A 15,536-nucleotide genomic window follows, 5' to 3' on the forward strand; every position below is an offset into this window, starting at 1 on the left:
TCCTTAAATAAATATCATTTGCACTGCGTCATTTCTTGGCCATGATCAGCATTGACATCACAGCAGTTCACTGCAAATAAGAGTCCTGTTGAATCTAAACCCGGGAGAAAAAAATGAGCAGGAATGGATGCAATGAAAAGTTAGTTGAGAAACACAAAATGTCGTACTGGAAAGGTAGATAACAGTCAAGAAAGAAACTTACTGAGAAGTTTCAAGTCAAACCATCTGACCCTTATTAAAAAAGAAACACATGACCTAGAGTATAGGCAAATATACACATATAAAAACGTGTCACAGACCATCTGAAAGATATAAAGTAATCAAGGCTCTCAGCTCAGATTAAACATTAACCTGAACAATGACGGTGTTTGGGGCTGCTGGCAGTCTGTGGCTGAGGCAAAGGTCTTCTAAAAGCTTCTACCATCCTGAAGTCAGTGTTCGTTGCAAACAAGGAGTTGCCTTTCACAAAGTGACAATGCTCAACTCTGTGGGACTGAACCTTGTGGTGCTGCTTTCAGCAATGCGAGCAGCCACAGTAGAGAGGTGAGTTTTATTCATAAAATCACACACTGACGGCTTGTGTCAAATACCGTTTCTCAGAAGGTAAACACAACATGGCTAGGGACATTACTGTGGAAGCAATCTGTTACCTTTGAATCCAAATCCTTACAATAGTTCTCAGAAAGAGCATTCACTTTACTGACTAAAATATGAAAATATTCCCAAAGAAATTGCAAAACAGCCCATATGAGAGTGTTTATATATTATATATTTTTGTTATTATTGATGCATCCAACCGAATCATCACTGGAAAAGTTCCACATTTGTGGGCCAGGGAGCAGTGAGCTCCTTATTTCTAGTGGCTGTGAAGTAGCCCCACAAGCAATATTTTTTTACCTTTGGACAGAGCCACGCTAGCTATTTCCCCCTGCTCCCAGTCAGGCTAAGCTAAGCCAGCCATCTCCTAGTGGTATCTGTAGTATCAATCTTCTCATCTAAATCTCGGCAAGTGGATGGAAGCAGCATTTTGACGATGAAGCTGGTCAAGGTGGAGCTCCTTCTACTGCATACTTGAATAAACGCGTAAAACCATTTGTGGCTCCATAGGGAGCTGTATGAAGTCTTTCAGGGGGCATTACGGAGGAATTTTGTTGGCTCTGTGGTGGCATCAGCCACCTTCTACGGAGTGGTCTGCTTGGGCAGTGGCATTGCAGTGGCAGATAGGAGGAGACTTGACAGGCTGATTAGGGAATCCAGCTCTGTTCTTGGATATGCCCCCATGACAGCATGGAGGGGGTGGGAGATATAAGGATAGTTGCTAAGATCCTCCATGATGGAGAACCCTTCCCAGCCCATGCAGGTTGTCCTGAGGAGACTGAGCCGCTCCTTTAGTGACATGCTGCTTCAAAGAGAGATACCGCATGTCTTTTCATTCCTGGTTCTGTCAGACTTTACAATCAGTCCTGCTCCCAGTAGACTACATGGACAAAACACACACACAGACTGATAATCTGTGCAATACTGTAGATACAGCTATTTACTAGTCATTCTCTTATATTAATATATTCTTAGATTTATTCGTTGTTTGTTTATCTTTAGAGTGTCTTTTGTACTTTTTACACTGCCTTGCTGCTGTTTCTGTAACATTGGGAATTTCCCCGTTGAAGTAAATTGAATTTAAATGAATTTCTTTAATTTTATTAAGGATGAGGAGACATACAACACAATATTACTGAGGTAGGACACAGTTCAGAAAACCACTGGTTCTCATGTGTCTCATGTATTTTGGTGTGTGCAACAGAGTGGAGTATGACTACTACAAATACCATCCAATGCCGGAGGTGAGAAGGCCCGATCACTGCTCTCGCACATGTTACTTTGACACACACACACACACACACACACACACACACAGACACTGATGTGTGATGTTGCTCCACCCTACAGATCACCAACTGGATGAATCAGACTGCGAAGGATCACCCTGATCTTGTGACCATAGTGGACTATGGAAAGACCTATGAGAAGAGGACTATTAGCTTGCTCAAGGTAAAACAAATTTCTAAGATTTCTGATCAGATACCAGAAGCATACTGGAGAATATTGTTTGTGTTTATATGATCCAGCAGCCAAATAAGAAGCTCAATGAATTTGTCTTCCAGATTGGCCTGAATACTGGAAAGAAAAAGAAAGCTATCTGGATGGACTGTGGGATCCACGCCAGGGAATGGATCGCCCCGGCCTTCTGTCAGTACTTTGTCAGACAGGTGAAAGACATCTGATCTATTAATTATTAGTTATTATTTTTTCTGTGATGAGGGTTAAACTTCATATTTAAAGGGGACAATAAGTTCATGTCTTCCACAATATCTGTCTGACCCTGATTTTTTTGTTTCTCCCTCAACTTAGATCCTGCAAACATACAAAACAGACCCAAAAATGGAAGAGATGATGAAGAACATGGACTTCTACGTCACCCCTGTGCTCAACATGGACGGCTACATCTACACCTGGAAGGACAACACAGTCAGTACTTGTATTTGATGGATATTTACCAAAATTACTTCCTGAGTTGTGCATCAAGCTCTCAAACTACTGGGGAGCGGGATATGAGAGAATAATGGTCCATTAAAGCGATGGCAGTGAAGTTTAAATGAGTCACAGTTCAATCAGCGAATCAATTGCTTTCTGATGATCAACATGGCCCAAGTACAAAATCATTTCATTTTCTAAATAAGATGAATGGAGAAATAACATCAAACAGCAATCCAAGGCAGCATTTAGTTATGTACAAAAACGTTAAGTGCTGTTTAATTCTCAGAAACGGCTGATTTCACTGACTGACCATTTTGGCCTGTTTAGACTCGACTGTGGAGGAAGAACAGGTCACCAGGACCTTCAGACTGTTACGGCACTGATCTCAACCGCAACTTTGACGCCAACTGGGGCAGTGAGTCTTGTTGTGCTTCTCCCTCTACATATTTATACAGCTTGTTGCTCTGATAACCATGGATTAGTGAATATCACACCAAGGTGTTCTTGAAGCTTGAAGCACAACACAATTTGTTTTAAAAGCACTTAGGCTCAGTGAATGAATGTGCGTGAATGGTGAATGCAGATGTAGTGTAAAAGTGCTTTGGAGTGGTCGAAAAGACTAGATAGACGCTATACAATTACGGAGCATTTAGCAAGTTGGCTATATAATTTAAATGATGTCACCATCAGCGTGTTTCTGCTGCCCCCAAATGGCCAGAAATCAGTTAATGCAGCTTTAAACATAAATGTTTTGTGTACATTTATATTGACGTTGCCTCGTGGAACTTGTGAAGCTGAAGCTTTTACATGTGAAACGGTGAACTTGCTCAGCCTGTGCGATGGGAAGAAGTGGAGTCACTTCTACATTTTTGGCTGCTTTCACAGCAATAGGGGTATCATCTAACTGCTGCTCAAACTTCTACGGCGGGAGAGAACCTTTGTCTGAGCCCGAGGCCCAGGCCGTAACTTATTTTGTAGGAAGCCGGAAGGAGGACTTCCTGTGTTTCCTCACTATCCACTCCTACAGCCAGATGCTCTTGATTCCCTTTGGACACCCAAACTTCACCGCTGACAACTACGAAGAGCTGGTACTTACATCTACAAACACATAATATTCTACATAATATTGCATAGCTATTCAGGACAAACAGTGTCAGTGTGTCTTTAAAGACTGATTATGATTTTCACTGCATGTTCCTACTTTGATAAAGACAATACTTTGCATATTGTCATAGAAACTGAGGTTATGCAGCTCAAAACAACCCACAGTAAATGTGACCCAGGAATTAAAAACCATATCTGTGTTTGATTCTCTTTTATATAGAGTTATATTTTAACTATTTTAGCAGAGCAGGAAGAAGAATACTATGGTTGAATTGGTCCAAAATCTGTTATATCTGGATTAGAGCAAGACGACTAAATTAGCCAGGACAATATGTCAGCTGATACTTGATAATTGCAAATACACCGATATTGGTGTAAATATAATATTAATAATTAATATTATAATTAATATATATATAATAAAACACCACATCCATGTGCATAAATGGAAAGCCAAGGCAGAGAGCAGCATTAAAGGGTACAGAACTGAGCATTAATACAGCTTGCAGGGGAAGCAGCAATGGCAGGCAGGCTGTAGCAGCTTAAATAAGGCGCCATGTATGTAATTTGCCAGTGAATGCTAAAAGACGATTCAGCTGAGCTGTCCGCTAAAGTGACTGGCTTTAGGATGGCTGCTGTCAGCTGACACTACCCCCCCATCATCAACATATGACAGATAGTGTGTTTTCTGACTGGATACACAACACTAACTATCAAAATCAGAATAACAAGCGAGTTTATTAGGTACATTTTCACATACAAGGAATTTGCCTCAGCATGTATTGGTGCTTAACAGTACACACAAACATAAATATTGAAATATAAATATAAAAAAAGTAAAGAGATCAAAAAGTTTACAAAATAATACTGAAAATTCAAATACCTACAATATGTATGCACACAGAACTGATGTGGATGCTAAAAACTGGTGATCCGCAGCTTCAAATGAAGTACGAAAGATACATTTGCTTGTTCTGTTGTCAAAACTGTAATTTGCTGAACACAATATTGCTTTCATTCCATTGTGTTTTATGCCCATTAGGCTTTACTAATAGAAAAAATAAGGTTTTGTGCTCTCTGGATCTCTGCTCATTTCAGTGATTGTATGACAAATGCTAATGTCTGGATCCTCAGATGGAGGTGGGTTTGGCTGCAGCAGACGCCATTAGGGGGATCCACGGGAAGAATTACACTGTAGGAACCTCAGCGAAAGTATTGTGTAAGTCTGCACAATACCGCTATTCATACAAGATATTTCTTAGGGGGCTTAATTGATGTAACAGGGAAAGGTAAGACAGGTCAAGCTTGGAGTGATTAGCTGACCCCACAAGTGTTCACTGACCTTCAAGTTCTAGTTATTTCTCTCATGTAAACTATTTTGTTTTATGATGAAATACCAGAATAAATGACATTCCCATCAGCCTTAACAGTACATTGTGTTTAGTGCTAATACAGTGGGTACGGAAAGTATTCAGACCCCTTTAAATTTTTCACTCTTTGTTTCATTGCAGCCATTTTCCAAAAATCAAAAAAGTTCATTTTATTTCTCAGTAATGTACACTCAGCACCCCATCTTGACAGAAAAAAACAGAAATGTAGAAATTTTTGCAAATTTATTAAAAAAGAAAAACTGAAATGTCACATGGTCATAAGTATTCAGACCCTTTGCCGTGACACTCATATTTAACTCAGGTGCTGTCTATTTCTTCTGATCATCCTTGAGATGGTTCTATACCTTCATTTGAGTCCAGCTGTGTTTGATTATACTGATTGGACTTGATTAGGAAAGCCACACACCTGTCTATATAAGACCTTACAGCTCACAGTGCATGTCAGAGCAAATGAGAATCATGAGGTCAAAGGAACTGCCTGAAGAGCTCAGAGACAGAATTGTGGCAAGGCACAGATCTGGCCAAGGTTACAAAAAAATTTCTGCTGCACTTAAGGTTCCTAAGAGCACAGTGGCCTCCATAATCCTCAAATGGAAGACGTTTGGGACGACCAGAACCCTTCCTAGAGCTGGCCGTCCGGCCAAACCGAGCTATCGGGGGAGAAGAGCCTTGGTGAGAGAGGTAAAGAAGAACCCAAAGGTCACTGTGGCTGAGCTCCAGAGATGCAGTCGGGAGATGGGAGAAAGTTGTAGTAAGTCAACCATCACTGCAGCAATCCACAGTCGGGGCTTTATGGCAGAGTGGCCCGACGGAAGCCTCTCCTCAGTGCAAGACACATGAAAGCCCGCATGGAGTTTGCTAAAAAACCCTGAAGGACTCCAAGATGGTGATAAATAAGATCCTCTGGTCTGATGAGACCAAGATAGAACTTTTTGGCCTTAATTCTAAGCGGTATGTGTGGAGAAACCAGGCACTGCTCATCACCTGTCCAATACAGTCTCAACAGTGAAGCATGGTGGTGGCAGCATCATGCTGTGGGGTGTTTTTCAGCTGCAGGGACAGGACGACTGGTTGCAATCGAGGGAAAGATGAATGCGGCCAAGTACAGGGATATCCTGGACGAAAACCTTTTCCAGAGTGCTCTGGGCCGAAGGTTTACCTTCCAACAAGACAATGACCCTAAGCACACCGCTAAAATAACGAAGGAGTGGCTTCACAACAACTCCGTGGCTGTTCTTGAATGGCCCAGCCAGAGCCCTGACTTAAACCCAATTGAGCATCTCTGGAGAGACCTGAAAATGGCTGTCCACCAACGTTTACCATCCAACCTGACAGAACTGGAGAGGATCTGCAAGGAGGAATGGCAGAGGATCCCCAAATCTAGATGTGAAAAACTTGTTGCATCTTTCCCAAAACGACTCATGGCTGTATTAGATCAAAAGGTTGCTTCTACTAAATACTGAGCAAAGGTCTGAATACTTATGACCATGTGATATTTCAGTTTTTCTTTTTTAATAAATTTGCAAAAATTTCTACATTTCTGTTTTTTTCTGTCAAGATGGGGTGCTGAGTGTACATTACTGAGAAATAAAATGAACTTTTTTGATTTTTGGAAAATGGCTGCAATGAAACAAAGAGTGAAAAATTTAAAGGGGTCTGAATACTTCCGTACCCACTGTATAAGCAAATGGTAGCATGCTAAACTAATAGGGTAAACATTATACCTGCTAAACATGTGTGTATCATTGTAAGCATTTAGGTTAAACAGAGCCTCAATCTAGCATGGCTATAAACACTAAGACCGGCTTTAGACATGTGTAAAAAAAAAAAAAAAAAAAAACTTAAAAAGATACATTTATTTGAATGAGACCAATCCAGTAATGCAGCAGATTTGCCAAGGCAGAGGGCTCTGCCAAAAAAGTTGAACCAGGTGGCCAATCAAATAGGTCGGAGCACACATTCCTGGTAGACTACTTTGTAACATGAATGCTGTATTATTGCTTTTTACTTTACAATTGTTGCAATGAAGGTGATAACTTTCCAGAATTGTAAATTGTTTCCTCATTATAAGCCTTCAAGCACATGAACATTCAAGGATTCAAAGTGTTTATTATCAGATGTTCAAGTTTCTCTGTACACTTTGCTGTCCACATCAAATTGCTACAATAAAAATAAAATATATTTATTCATAAAAATACAATTAAAATATGAAATATAGAAATATAAAATAAGCTGAGTTTGTGAAAATGTTTTAATTTAAAGTCCTCAAACTGGACTCACCCGTACCTGAAGCAACAACTGAACTCCTACTTGGTTTTTTGTGCGTTTTTGCTCTACTCACACTCATCATCTTTTTTCTGTAGTTAAGCTGTAGTTTAACTCAAGATGAATTGGATGTGTGAGTGCAACTGGTCACATGCCTCTGACATATAGGAATTGTAGTGTTGTATTACTCGAGACCGGTCTTGGTCTTAAGACCACTTTTTGATGGTCTTGGTCTCGTCTCGGACTCGACTGCATTTCCACTCGGTCTTGTCTCTGTCTCGGACATTGAGGACTCTGGATTTTATTTCAAGACCAGTCAAGACCATAATGGTGGGAATATCAATAAATTGCTTTTGCATTGTCTGATTTGTTAACATCCTAACTTTTATTGGAAGTAAAACATACTGCTTCAATGCAACCAATAACTCTAATTAATGACACCCCTCCCTGCGATGCTTATGTTGATTTCAGCTCTTAGTGTTTGTATGTGGGTGTTTTAATGGGAAATGTGGATCTTTCAGACGAATTTGTGAAGTACCTATGATCTTGTTCCACATTTTATTGCGTACCATGCAATCAGGGAACTGGTCTTGACAAGTCTTGCCCTCTCTCGGTCTTGGTCTCGACTGCTTTCAGCCCCTAAAAGTCTTAGTCTTGTCTTGGTCTCAATAAACTCTGGTCTTGTTCTTGGTTTGGGCGGTTTTGACTACAACACTATCGCTTTGGATAAAAGCTTTCACTAAGTCACTAATTAATTAACTGTAAATATTACCTTTGAAGCTACTAAAGCTTATTGAGAAGGTTACATGACACCGGCCAGTAAAATGTGTACCCTTTTTCTACAGACCCCAAATCTGGTTCATCCACAGACTGGGCTCGGCTGCAGGGGATCCCCTTCACCTACACCTTTGAGCTAAGAGACAATGGGACATTCGGCTTCCAGCTACCCGAGGATCAGATCCAGCCGACCTGTGAGGAGGCCTACAGCGGAGCCCTGCACATCATCACCTACGCCCACGACAAGACCTTTAATGGTGCTGTGGCACCCACTGCTGCAGCCCTGTGGACCATGCTGTTAGGAGTGGGTTTCACCAACACCACTCTGATGTGAATTAGAAAAAACTGCATGAGGGGAAACTGACTAAAGCTGTACTTTTTTGAGGTCCAGTCATCCTAAAGAATCTGCTTGATTCTCATTTGAGGAAAACATTTTTTTGTTGATAAATTATTACAAATAGTATTAAAATGTATAATAATAATAATTTTTATTTGTAGAGCACTTTTCAAAAACAAGTTACAAAGTGCTTTAACAAGTGTAAAGACAATAATACCCAAGAGACAATAATACAAAAACATTACAAGATAAAAACATGAAAACATTGAAAAGACTAAAATACATGTTTAAGATAAATATAAAATTAGTAAAATACAATAAAAGGGATAAAATAAAGTCAAATCAGATCGGGAAATGCTCTCCTATAAAAGTATGTTTTAAGAAGAGACTTAAAAGAGTTCACTGACTCAGCCGACCTGATTTCCTCGGGCAGGCTGTTCCAGAGCCTCGGGGCCCTGACAGCAAACGCTCTGTCCCCTTTAGTTTCAGTCGAGACTCTGGAACAGACAGCAGACCTCTGCCCGAGGATCTCAAGGTACGTGCTGGTGTATATGGGACTAAAAGGTCAGAAATATAACAAGGCGAGAGGCCATGAAGAGCTTTAAAAGTAATCAATAGAATTTTAAAGTCAATTCTAAAACATACTGGGAGCCAGTGTAATGAAGCTAAAATAGGAGTAATGTGGTCATATTTCTTTGTTCTGGTTAAAAGCCTGGCAGCTGAGTTCTGGACAGTCTGTAGTCGATCAATAGATTTTTAAACAGGTGAAAAGGCTGTTGCAATAATCCAGGCATGATGAGATGAAGGCGTGTAAAATGGTCTCGGTGTCCTTAAAAGTTAACATAGAAATATAGCAAAAATTCGATCTAAGTTGATAAAAACATGATTGAACAAGCTTTGTGGTGTGCTGCACCAAGGTTCTTTGCCACAGGCTTAATGTGATTTACTAGGGAACCAGCAGATTGGGTCCCAGCAGGCCATCTGCTGGGACCCAATGACCAGGATTTGTGTTTTGTCTGAGTTCAGTTGGAGGAAATCATTTGACATCCATTTTTTAACTTCACAAAGGCAGTTGTTAAGTGAACTCAGCATTCCAGGGTCTGTGGATCTGACGGGCAAGTATATTTGTGTGTCATCAGCATAAATATGAAAAGAAATGCCATGTTTATGGATAATATGTCCAAGAGGAAGCAGATACAAGGAAAACAAAATAGGTCCTAAGACCGACCCCTGAGGCACACCATATTTAACTGGACAGAACAAAGAGACATAGTTGTTTACAGACACGCAAATGAAAAATGAAAACCATTCTAGGGCAGTGCCAGAGATCCCCACCCAGTGCCTCAGTCTGTCTAACATGATGTTGTGATCAATGGTGTCAAAAGCAGCGCTAAGGTCCAGGAGTACCAGGACTGAGCACATACCTTCATCAGCAGACATTAAAAGGTCATAGGTGACTTTAAGCAGGGCAGTCTCAGTGCTGTGGTACTTCCTGAAACCAGATTGAAACTTTTCAAATATTTTGTTATTTTCCAGTACAGTGAGCAGCTGTTTGGACACAATTCTTTCTAGAATCTTTGCAATAAAAGGCAGTTTTGAAATTGGTCTAAAATTATGTGGGAGGGAGGGATCTAAACCAGGTATCTTTAAAAGTGGGTTCACGCAAGCCGTTTTAAAATAATCAGGGACACAACCAGTAGATAGGGAGCTGTTGAAAACAGAGATCAAATGGAGCCCAACAGAATCCATTACTTTCAGTCAAAAACTCATTTGTGATACTGTTTTTAAAAGCTCAGACAAGTCGATGGGATAAAACTGGTTAAAACTCTCTTGTTGCTGGTGAGGAACCTCTGAGTAAGAGGCCGCAGGGGTAATAGAGGCTCTGATTGACACCACCTTATTGATAAAATAAGATAAAAACAATTCACAGTCATCATTACTTGCAGCTGAGGCACGAGGAGGGGTTGGGTTTACCAGCTGATCCACAGTCTTAAACAGAAACCTGGGACTGTGTTTATCTGTAGTAATGAGTTCAGAAAAATAATGTGTTCTCGCATCCTTAACCATGTTATTGTAGTTAATTAATAAATCCTTCAGACTGAGGTAATGGACTTGGAGACTGGATTTTTTCCATCTATGCTCTGCTTTCCTGCATTCCCTTTTTAGGCTGCGAATGCTGTCATTTATCCAGGGTTGCTTACTAGTTTTAGACGTAGGCCTAACCTTTAGAGGAGCAGTAATATTTAGTGACAACAAGCAGATATGATTGAAGTGATCGACCAGATTGTTGGTGTTGGAATCAGACAGGTGTTGGCTTTGGCTCTGAAAGAATGCGCAAAACTTTGAAACACTTTGTTCATTAAAGATGCGACAACACACGGAGCTTGGTGAGGCGGCATGAGTAACAGGCGAATTGCAGCTAAAAACAATACATCTGTGGTCAGATATGGTCATGTCCACCAATTCCACAGAGGAAATGCTGACACCCAGGGTAAAAACCAATTCCAGTGTATGGGTTATGGGTTTGCCCTTTGACATGTTGTTTGAAGTTAAAAGAAGTGGCCATATTTAAAAAGTCAGTTGCATTAACATTGGTGGAGTCATCAACATGAATATTAAAATTGCCACAAAGAACAATTCTGTCACAATTTAAAACCAGAGTAGATAAAAATTAAGGAAGTTCTGATAAAAATCCTCCAGGTGGTTTTGGGGGGCGATAAATTATAACAAATATGATAGCCCTCCAAGTTTAAGAGTGAGAACTTCAAAGGAGTTAAATTCATCACAGCGTACTTGATGACATTTTAAATTTTTCCTATACACGCTCACTAGCCCGCCACCACGACCACTGACCCTCGGTTGACTAAAACAATCATATTGAGGCGGACACAGTTCAGCTAGCTTCATTTGCAACCATGATTCAGTTAAAAACATAAAATCTAGATTTGCAGACAAGATAAAATCATTTAAGATAAAAGTCTTACTTGACAGAGATCTCACATTGAAGAGAGCCATTTTAAATGTGTTTGTTCTCGGTGCTGGAGTTGTTGCAGTTGTCCTAATCCTTAAGAGATTACTAATATTTCTGTGTGGGATGTGCACATTTCGGTTTACTGGTCTATGCGTGATGATCAGGAATAGAAGTCTTTTGAACAGCGCTGGGAGCAGACAGTTTTACATGCCAGCAGGTGCAGACAGTTGTTTGTGGCAGTGAGACAGAGATCTGTTCAGTGACCGGTGGTGCGTCCAGGTGTGTTGCATGAATGATTAGTCATTCACGTAAATCATGTGTGGACCGCACCACATGCTGTATATGTGAGCAGCTAACATTTCTGAGCCCCGTTTGTTTGGGTGAAGTCCGTCTGTCTTAAAAAGAGACATTCTTTGCCAGAAAATATTAAAATTATCCACATAACACACACGATGAGCCCTGCAGGCGGACTGGAGCCAGTCGTGGAGGCCAAGGAGTCTACTGAAGCGGCCAGCACCTCGACCAACTGTGGGAATGGGACCAGAGATAAAAACAGACTTTCCACACTACTTTAAAAAATTAAAAGACGGTTAAAATCTGATTTTGTCAGCTCAGACTGCTGAAGAGCTGTGTCATTTGTTCCCACATGGACTATCACTCTTGTGATGGAGGACGGGAGCGACGGCATCAGGTCCTGGAGTTTTTTTAAAATGCAAGCTGTGGTGGCACCGGGGAAGCAGTGAGTGGTAGCGTTAAAGAAACAGATGTTTCTGGTTATGGAGTCACCAATTATTAGTGTGGTTGGGGAGAAAAGAGGACGAGGAGATGCTGGTTGTGGGGTTCCAGAGCAGGACTGAGCAGAATCTGCTTCAACACTGCGTGCGGACTGAGGATGGAGTGTGTGAGCTGCCGAGTGTTGTGTTGGAGTAGCAGTAACAGACCTGAGAGAGGGGCTACCCGACGGTGCAGGGTGGAGACGGCAGCCTCCTTCAGGATCCCAAGTAGGGAAGCGGAGGCCCAGCGGCAGACCGGCGGCCCAGCGCGGGAGATGTAGCCGGTGGAGGTGATGCAACATTTATCTCTTGATAAATAATGCATCCTTTAAACTATTATCAAACCGTTGTGTCTAAAAGTTTCTTTAAATACTTAAATGTTTATCTTATAATGTATTGCAGCCAATAGCTGATGCATTCGAAGAATCCAATTTAATTAACATTAATTATTGTGACATATAACTGACATGATCTGGTGCAAAAGAGCAACAACTTGCCCAAACAGATTAAAAATATGTTCACTGTTTCTTGTTTTGAACATTTGTGATGCCTATAAATTAAATTATACAGCTAATAGAAACATCTAAACTTCATTTTAGGTGTTAAATTCTCTACTTTAATTCTAAATGAATTTACAGCTGACAATCTGTATGTCATGAATTCCTAAAATAGAAAATGCATAACTATTCTACTATATTTACAGTTCATACTATTGGCAAAAGTTACAGTATGTACCATAACAGAAAACATAAAGAGGTAAGTGTGTTTTATCTTTTAGTGTAGGGGACAAAAGTTTCCCAGTGTAACAGCAGTTTCATGGCTCAGTGTTTGTTACTGTGGTCCTGAATGGGTGAAAGCCCTGTTGTCTCAGACCGGTTAGCAGCAAGAAGAGCTGATCCTCTGGAGGAAACTGGTCCCACTGTGTCCATGTCCAACCTGAGAGGGAGAGAAGCACACAGTCTCTATAATGAACTACTCAGTCAGGTGGGAATCATGTTTTTCAATTTAAGAAAAACTGTAGTTTAACTTTACTCACCCTCGTTCTTCTCCGGCTCCATGTTCTCTGGCTCTCCTGACTTCTTCCTGTCCAGTACTCCTTGCATGATTATAGTGACGTAGTGGTACTGATCCTCCAGGCGGATGGAGTTCACCACTGATGCAAAGCGGATGTTCACCAAATGCACCCCTGCTTCCTCTAACACCTCTCTGTGAGCGCACTCCTCCCACGTCTCTCTTTCAGGGACATAGAAATAAATGTCACATCAACTGGAATTCATCGCATTCAGGTCTTTTATCATTTCGGGGCTGGTCATGTACACTGAGAAACATATTTAGACTACTTCGCCCCCACTCCTCGCTCTAAGCTCGACCTTTACTTTGAGATAACTGACTGTCTTTAGTGAGAGATCTCAAAATGATTTCTCAGGTTTTCTGTACACAAAACAGCATTTAAAATTTAGTGAATTGTGCACACTTATTTTAAAATAAATGATTAATATTTGGTAAATGATTTGGCATAATTATAACTGTTTTTATTTCAATTTTTGTCCTAATGCTAGAAAAGCACACAATGGTTTAAGGTTCAGTGTGTAATATTTAGGAGGATCTATTGACAGAAATGCAATATAATATTTGTAACTACAGTGGATAGAAAAAGTCTACACACCCCTGTTAAAATGCCAGATTCTTATGATGTAAAATAATGAGACAAAGATAATCATGTCAGAACTTTTTCCACCTTTAATGTGACCTACAATGTGAACAATTCAATAGAAAAACAAATTGAAATCTTCAAGGGGGAAAAATTAAAAATAAAAACCTTACAATAACCTGACTGCATAAGTGTGCACACCCTCTTATAACTGGGGATGTGGCTTCAGAGCAAACTCACATTCACATTCAAACTCAGGTTAACTAGAAGTCATTACACAGCTGCAGCATCATTTAAAGTGACTCTGATTAATCGCAAATAAAGTTCAGCTGTTCTAGTAGGATTTTCCTGATATTTTCTTAGTTGCATCTCCGAGCAAAAACCATTGTCTGCAGAGAGCTTTCAAAGCATCAGAGAGATCTCATTGTTGAAAGACATAAGTCAGGAGACAGGTACAAATTTCCAAAGCATTAGATATACCATGGAACACAGTGAAGACAGTCATCATCAAGTGGAGAAAATATGGCACAACTGTGACCTTACCAAGAACTGGACCTCCCTCCAAAATTGATGAAAAGACGAAAAGAAAACCGGTCAGGGAGGCTTCCAAGAGGCCTACAGCAACATTAAAGAAACTGAAGGAATTTCCCTTAAAAAGTGTGGTACATGTGACAACTATCTCCCATATTCTTCATATGAATGGGCTGTGGGGCAGGGTGGCAAGACGGAAGCCTTTTCTTACAAAGAAAAACATCCAAGCACGGCTGAAGTTTGCAAAAACAAACATCAAGTCCCCCAAATGCATGTGGGAAAATGTGTTATGGTCTGATGAAACCATGGTAGAACTTCTTGGAACCGGGGCCTTGGTCAGGGTGGAGGGAATTATGAACAGTTCCAAATACCAGGCAGTTTTGGCACAAAACCTTCAGGCGTCGGTTAGAAAGCTGAAAAGGAAGTTCACCTTTCAGCACGACAACGACCCAAAGCGCACATCCAAATCCTCAAAAGCATGGCTTCACCAGAAAAAGATTTAATGTTTCGGAATGGCCCGGCCAGAGCCCGGACCTGAATCCAATTGAACATCTGTGGGGTGATCTGAAGAGGGCTGTGCACAGGCGATGTCCTCGCGATCAGACAGATTTGGGGCGCTTTTGCAAAGAAGAGTGGGCAAATATTGCCACGTCAAGATGTGCCATGCTGATAGACTCCTACCCAAAAAAGACTGACTGCTGTAATGAAATCAAAAGGCGCTTCAACAAAGTATTAGTCTAAGGGTGTGCACACTTACGCAACCAGGTTATTGTAAAGTTTTTATTTGTCATTTTTCCCCCTCGAAGATTTCAATTTGTTTTTTCACTTGAATTGTTCACATTATAAGTCACATTAAAGGTGGAAAAGGTTCTGACATGATTTATCTTTGTCTCACTATTTTACATCATACAAATCTGGCATTTTAACAGGGGTGTGTAGACTTTTTCTATCCACTGTATGTTTTCAGTGGTGTATAAAGACCTTACATAGTGCCCTTTCTATCTACACACACCCTTTACATGAAAGTTGGACATTTTGAATTTAATGGTCATGGCACCACTTACTGGCAACAGGAAGAAAATCCTTTGTGAAAATCCTCATTTGATTTACATGAAATTTTCACAGTGTGGTCCACACTTAATGTACTTGTACATAACATATAATTAGCGAGTGTCCTCTAGCATCACATAGGGGACACAGC

At 40.6% G+C, this 15,536-nt stretch overlaps 2 protein-coding genes across 4 annotated transcripts; one reads left to right on the forward strand and one right to left on the reverse strand.

Annotated features, from left to right (window-relative positions):
• Positions 1 to 358: 358 nt before the first annotated feature.
• LOC119901784 (carboxypeptidase O-like) lies at positions 359 to 8,491 on the forward strand. Of its 3 annotated transcripts, none has more exons than XM_038717448.1 (9): positions 359 to 543; positions 1,802 to 1,841; positions 1,948 to 2,049; positions 2,163 to 2,267; positions 2,410 to 2,526; positions 2,863 to 2,950; positions 3,421 to 3,623; positions 4,774 to 4,858; positions 8,141 to 8,491. In XM_038717448.1, exons 1-9 carry the CDS (start codon positions 359 to 361, stop codon positions 8,404 to 8,406), a joined length of 1,191 nt encoding a protein of 396 aa, XP_038573376.1. In that variant the 3' UTR covers positions 8,407 to 8,491. The 3 variants fall into 3 exon arrangements, with proteins under 3 accessions (XP_038573376.1, XP_038573397.1, XP_038573387.1); XM_038717459.1 differs by having other exon boundaries at positions 410 to 543; positions 1,706 to 1,841; XM_038717469.1 differs by lacking the exon at positions 1,802 to 1,841 and having other exon boundaries at positions 408 to 543.
• A 4,461-nt stretch (positions 8,492 to 12,952) lies between these two features.
• Positions 12,953 to 13,415, reverse strand: LOC119915686 (nucleotide triphosphate diphosphatase NUDT15-like; the record flags this gene model as incomplete). The annotated part of the gene is made up of 2 exons (XM_038735356.1): positions 12,953 to 13,089; positions 13,190 to 13,415. Coding segments are annotated over 2 exons (348 nt in total), but the record flags the coding sequence as incomplete, so codon positions are not given.
• Positions 13,416 to 15,536: the final 2,121 nt, after the last annotated feature.

This window comes from Micropterus salmoides, unplaced genomic scaffold, assembly GCF_014851395.1.
Source record: "Micropterus salmoides isolate LMB-PRFRI ecotype aquatic unplaced genomic scaffold, ASM1485139v1 Ms_hic_scaffold_1, whole genome shotgun sequence".
NCBI classification, from domain to species: domain Eukaryota; kingdom Metazoa; phylum Chordata; class Actinopteri; order Centrarchiformes; family Centrarchidae; genus Micropterus; species Micropterus salmoides.

Coding starts and splice junctions, on each gene's coding strand:
- LOC119901784 (XM_038717448.1), top strand. CDS start 359: ATGACGGTGTTTGGGGCTGCTGGCAGTCTGTGGCTGAGGCAAAGGTCT. Junction 544..1,801: donor CGAGCAGCCACAGTAGAGAG/GTGAGTTTTATT, acceptor TGTGTGCAACAG/AGTGGAGTATGACTACTACA. Junction 1,842..1,947: donor AATACCATCCAATGCCGGAG/GTGAGAAGGCCC, acceptor TCCACCCTACAG/ATCACCAACTGGATGAATCA.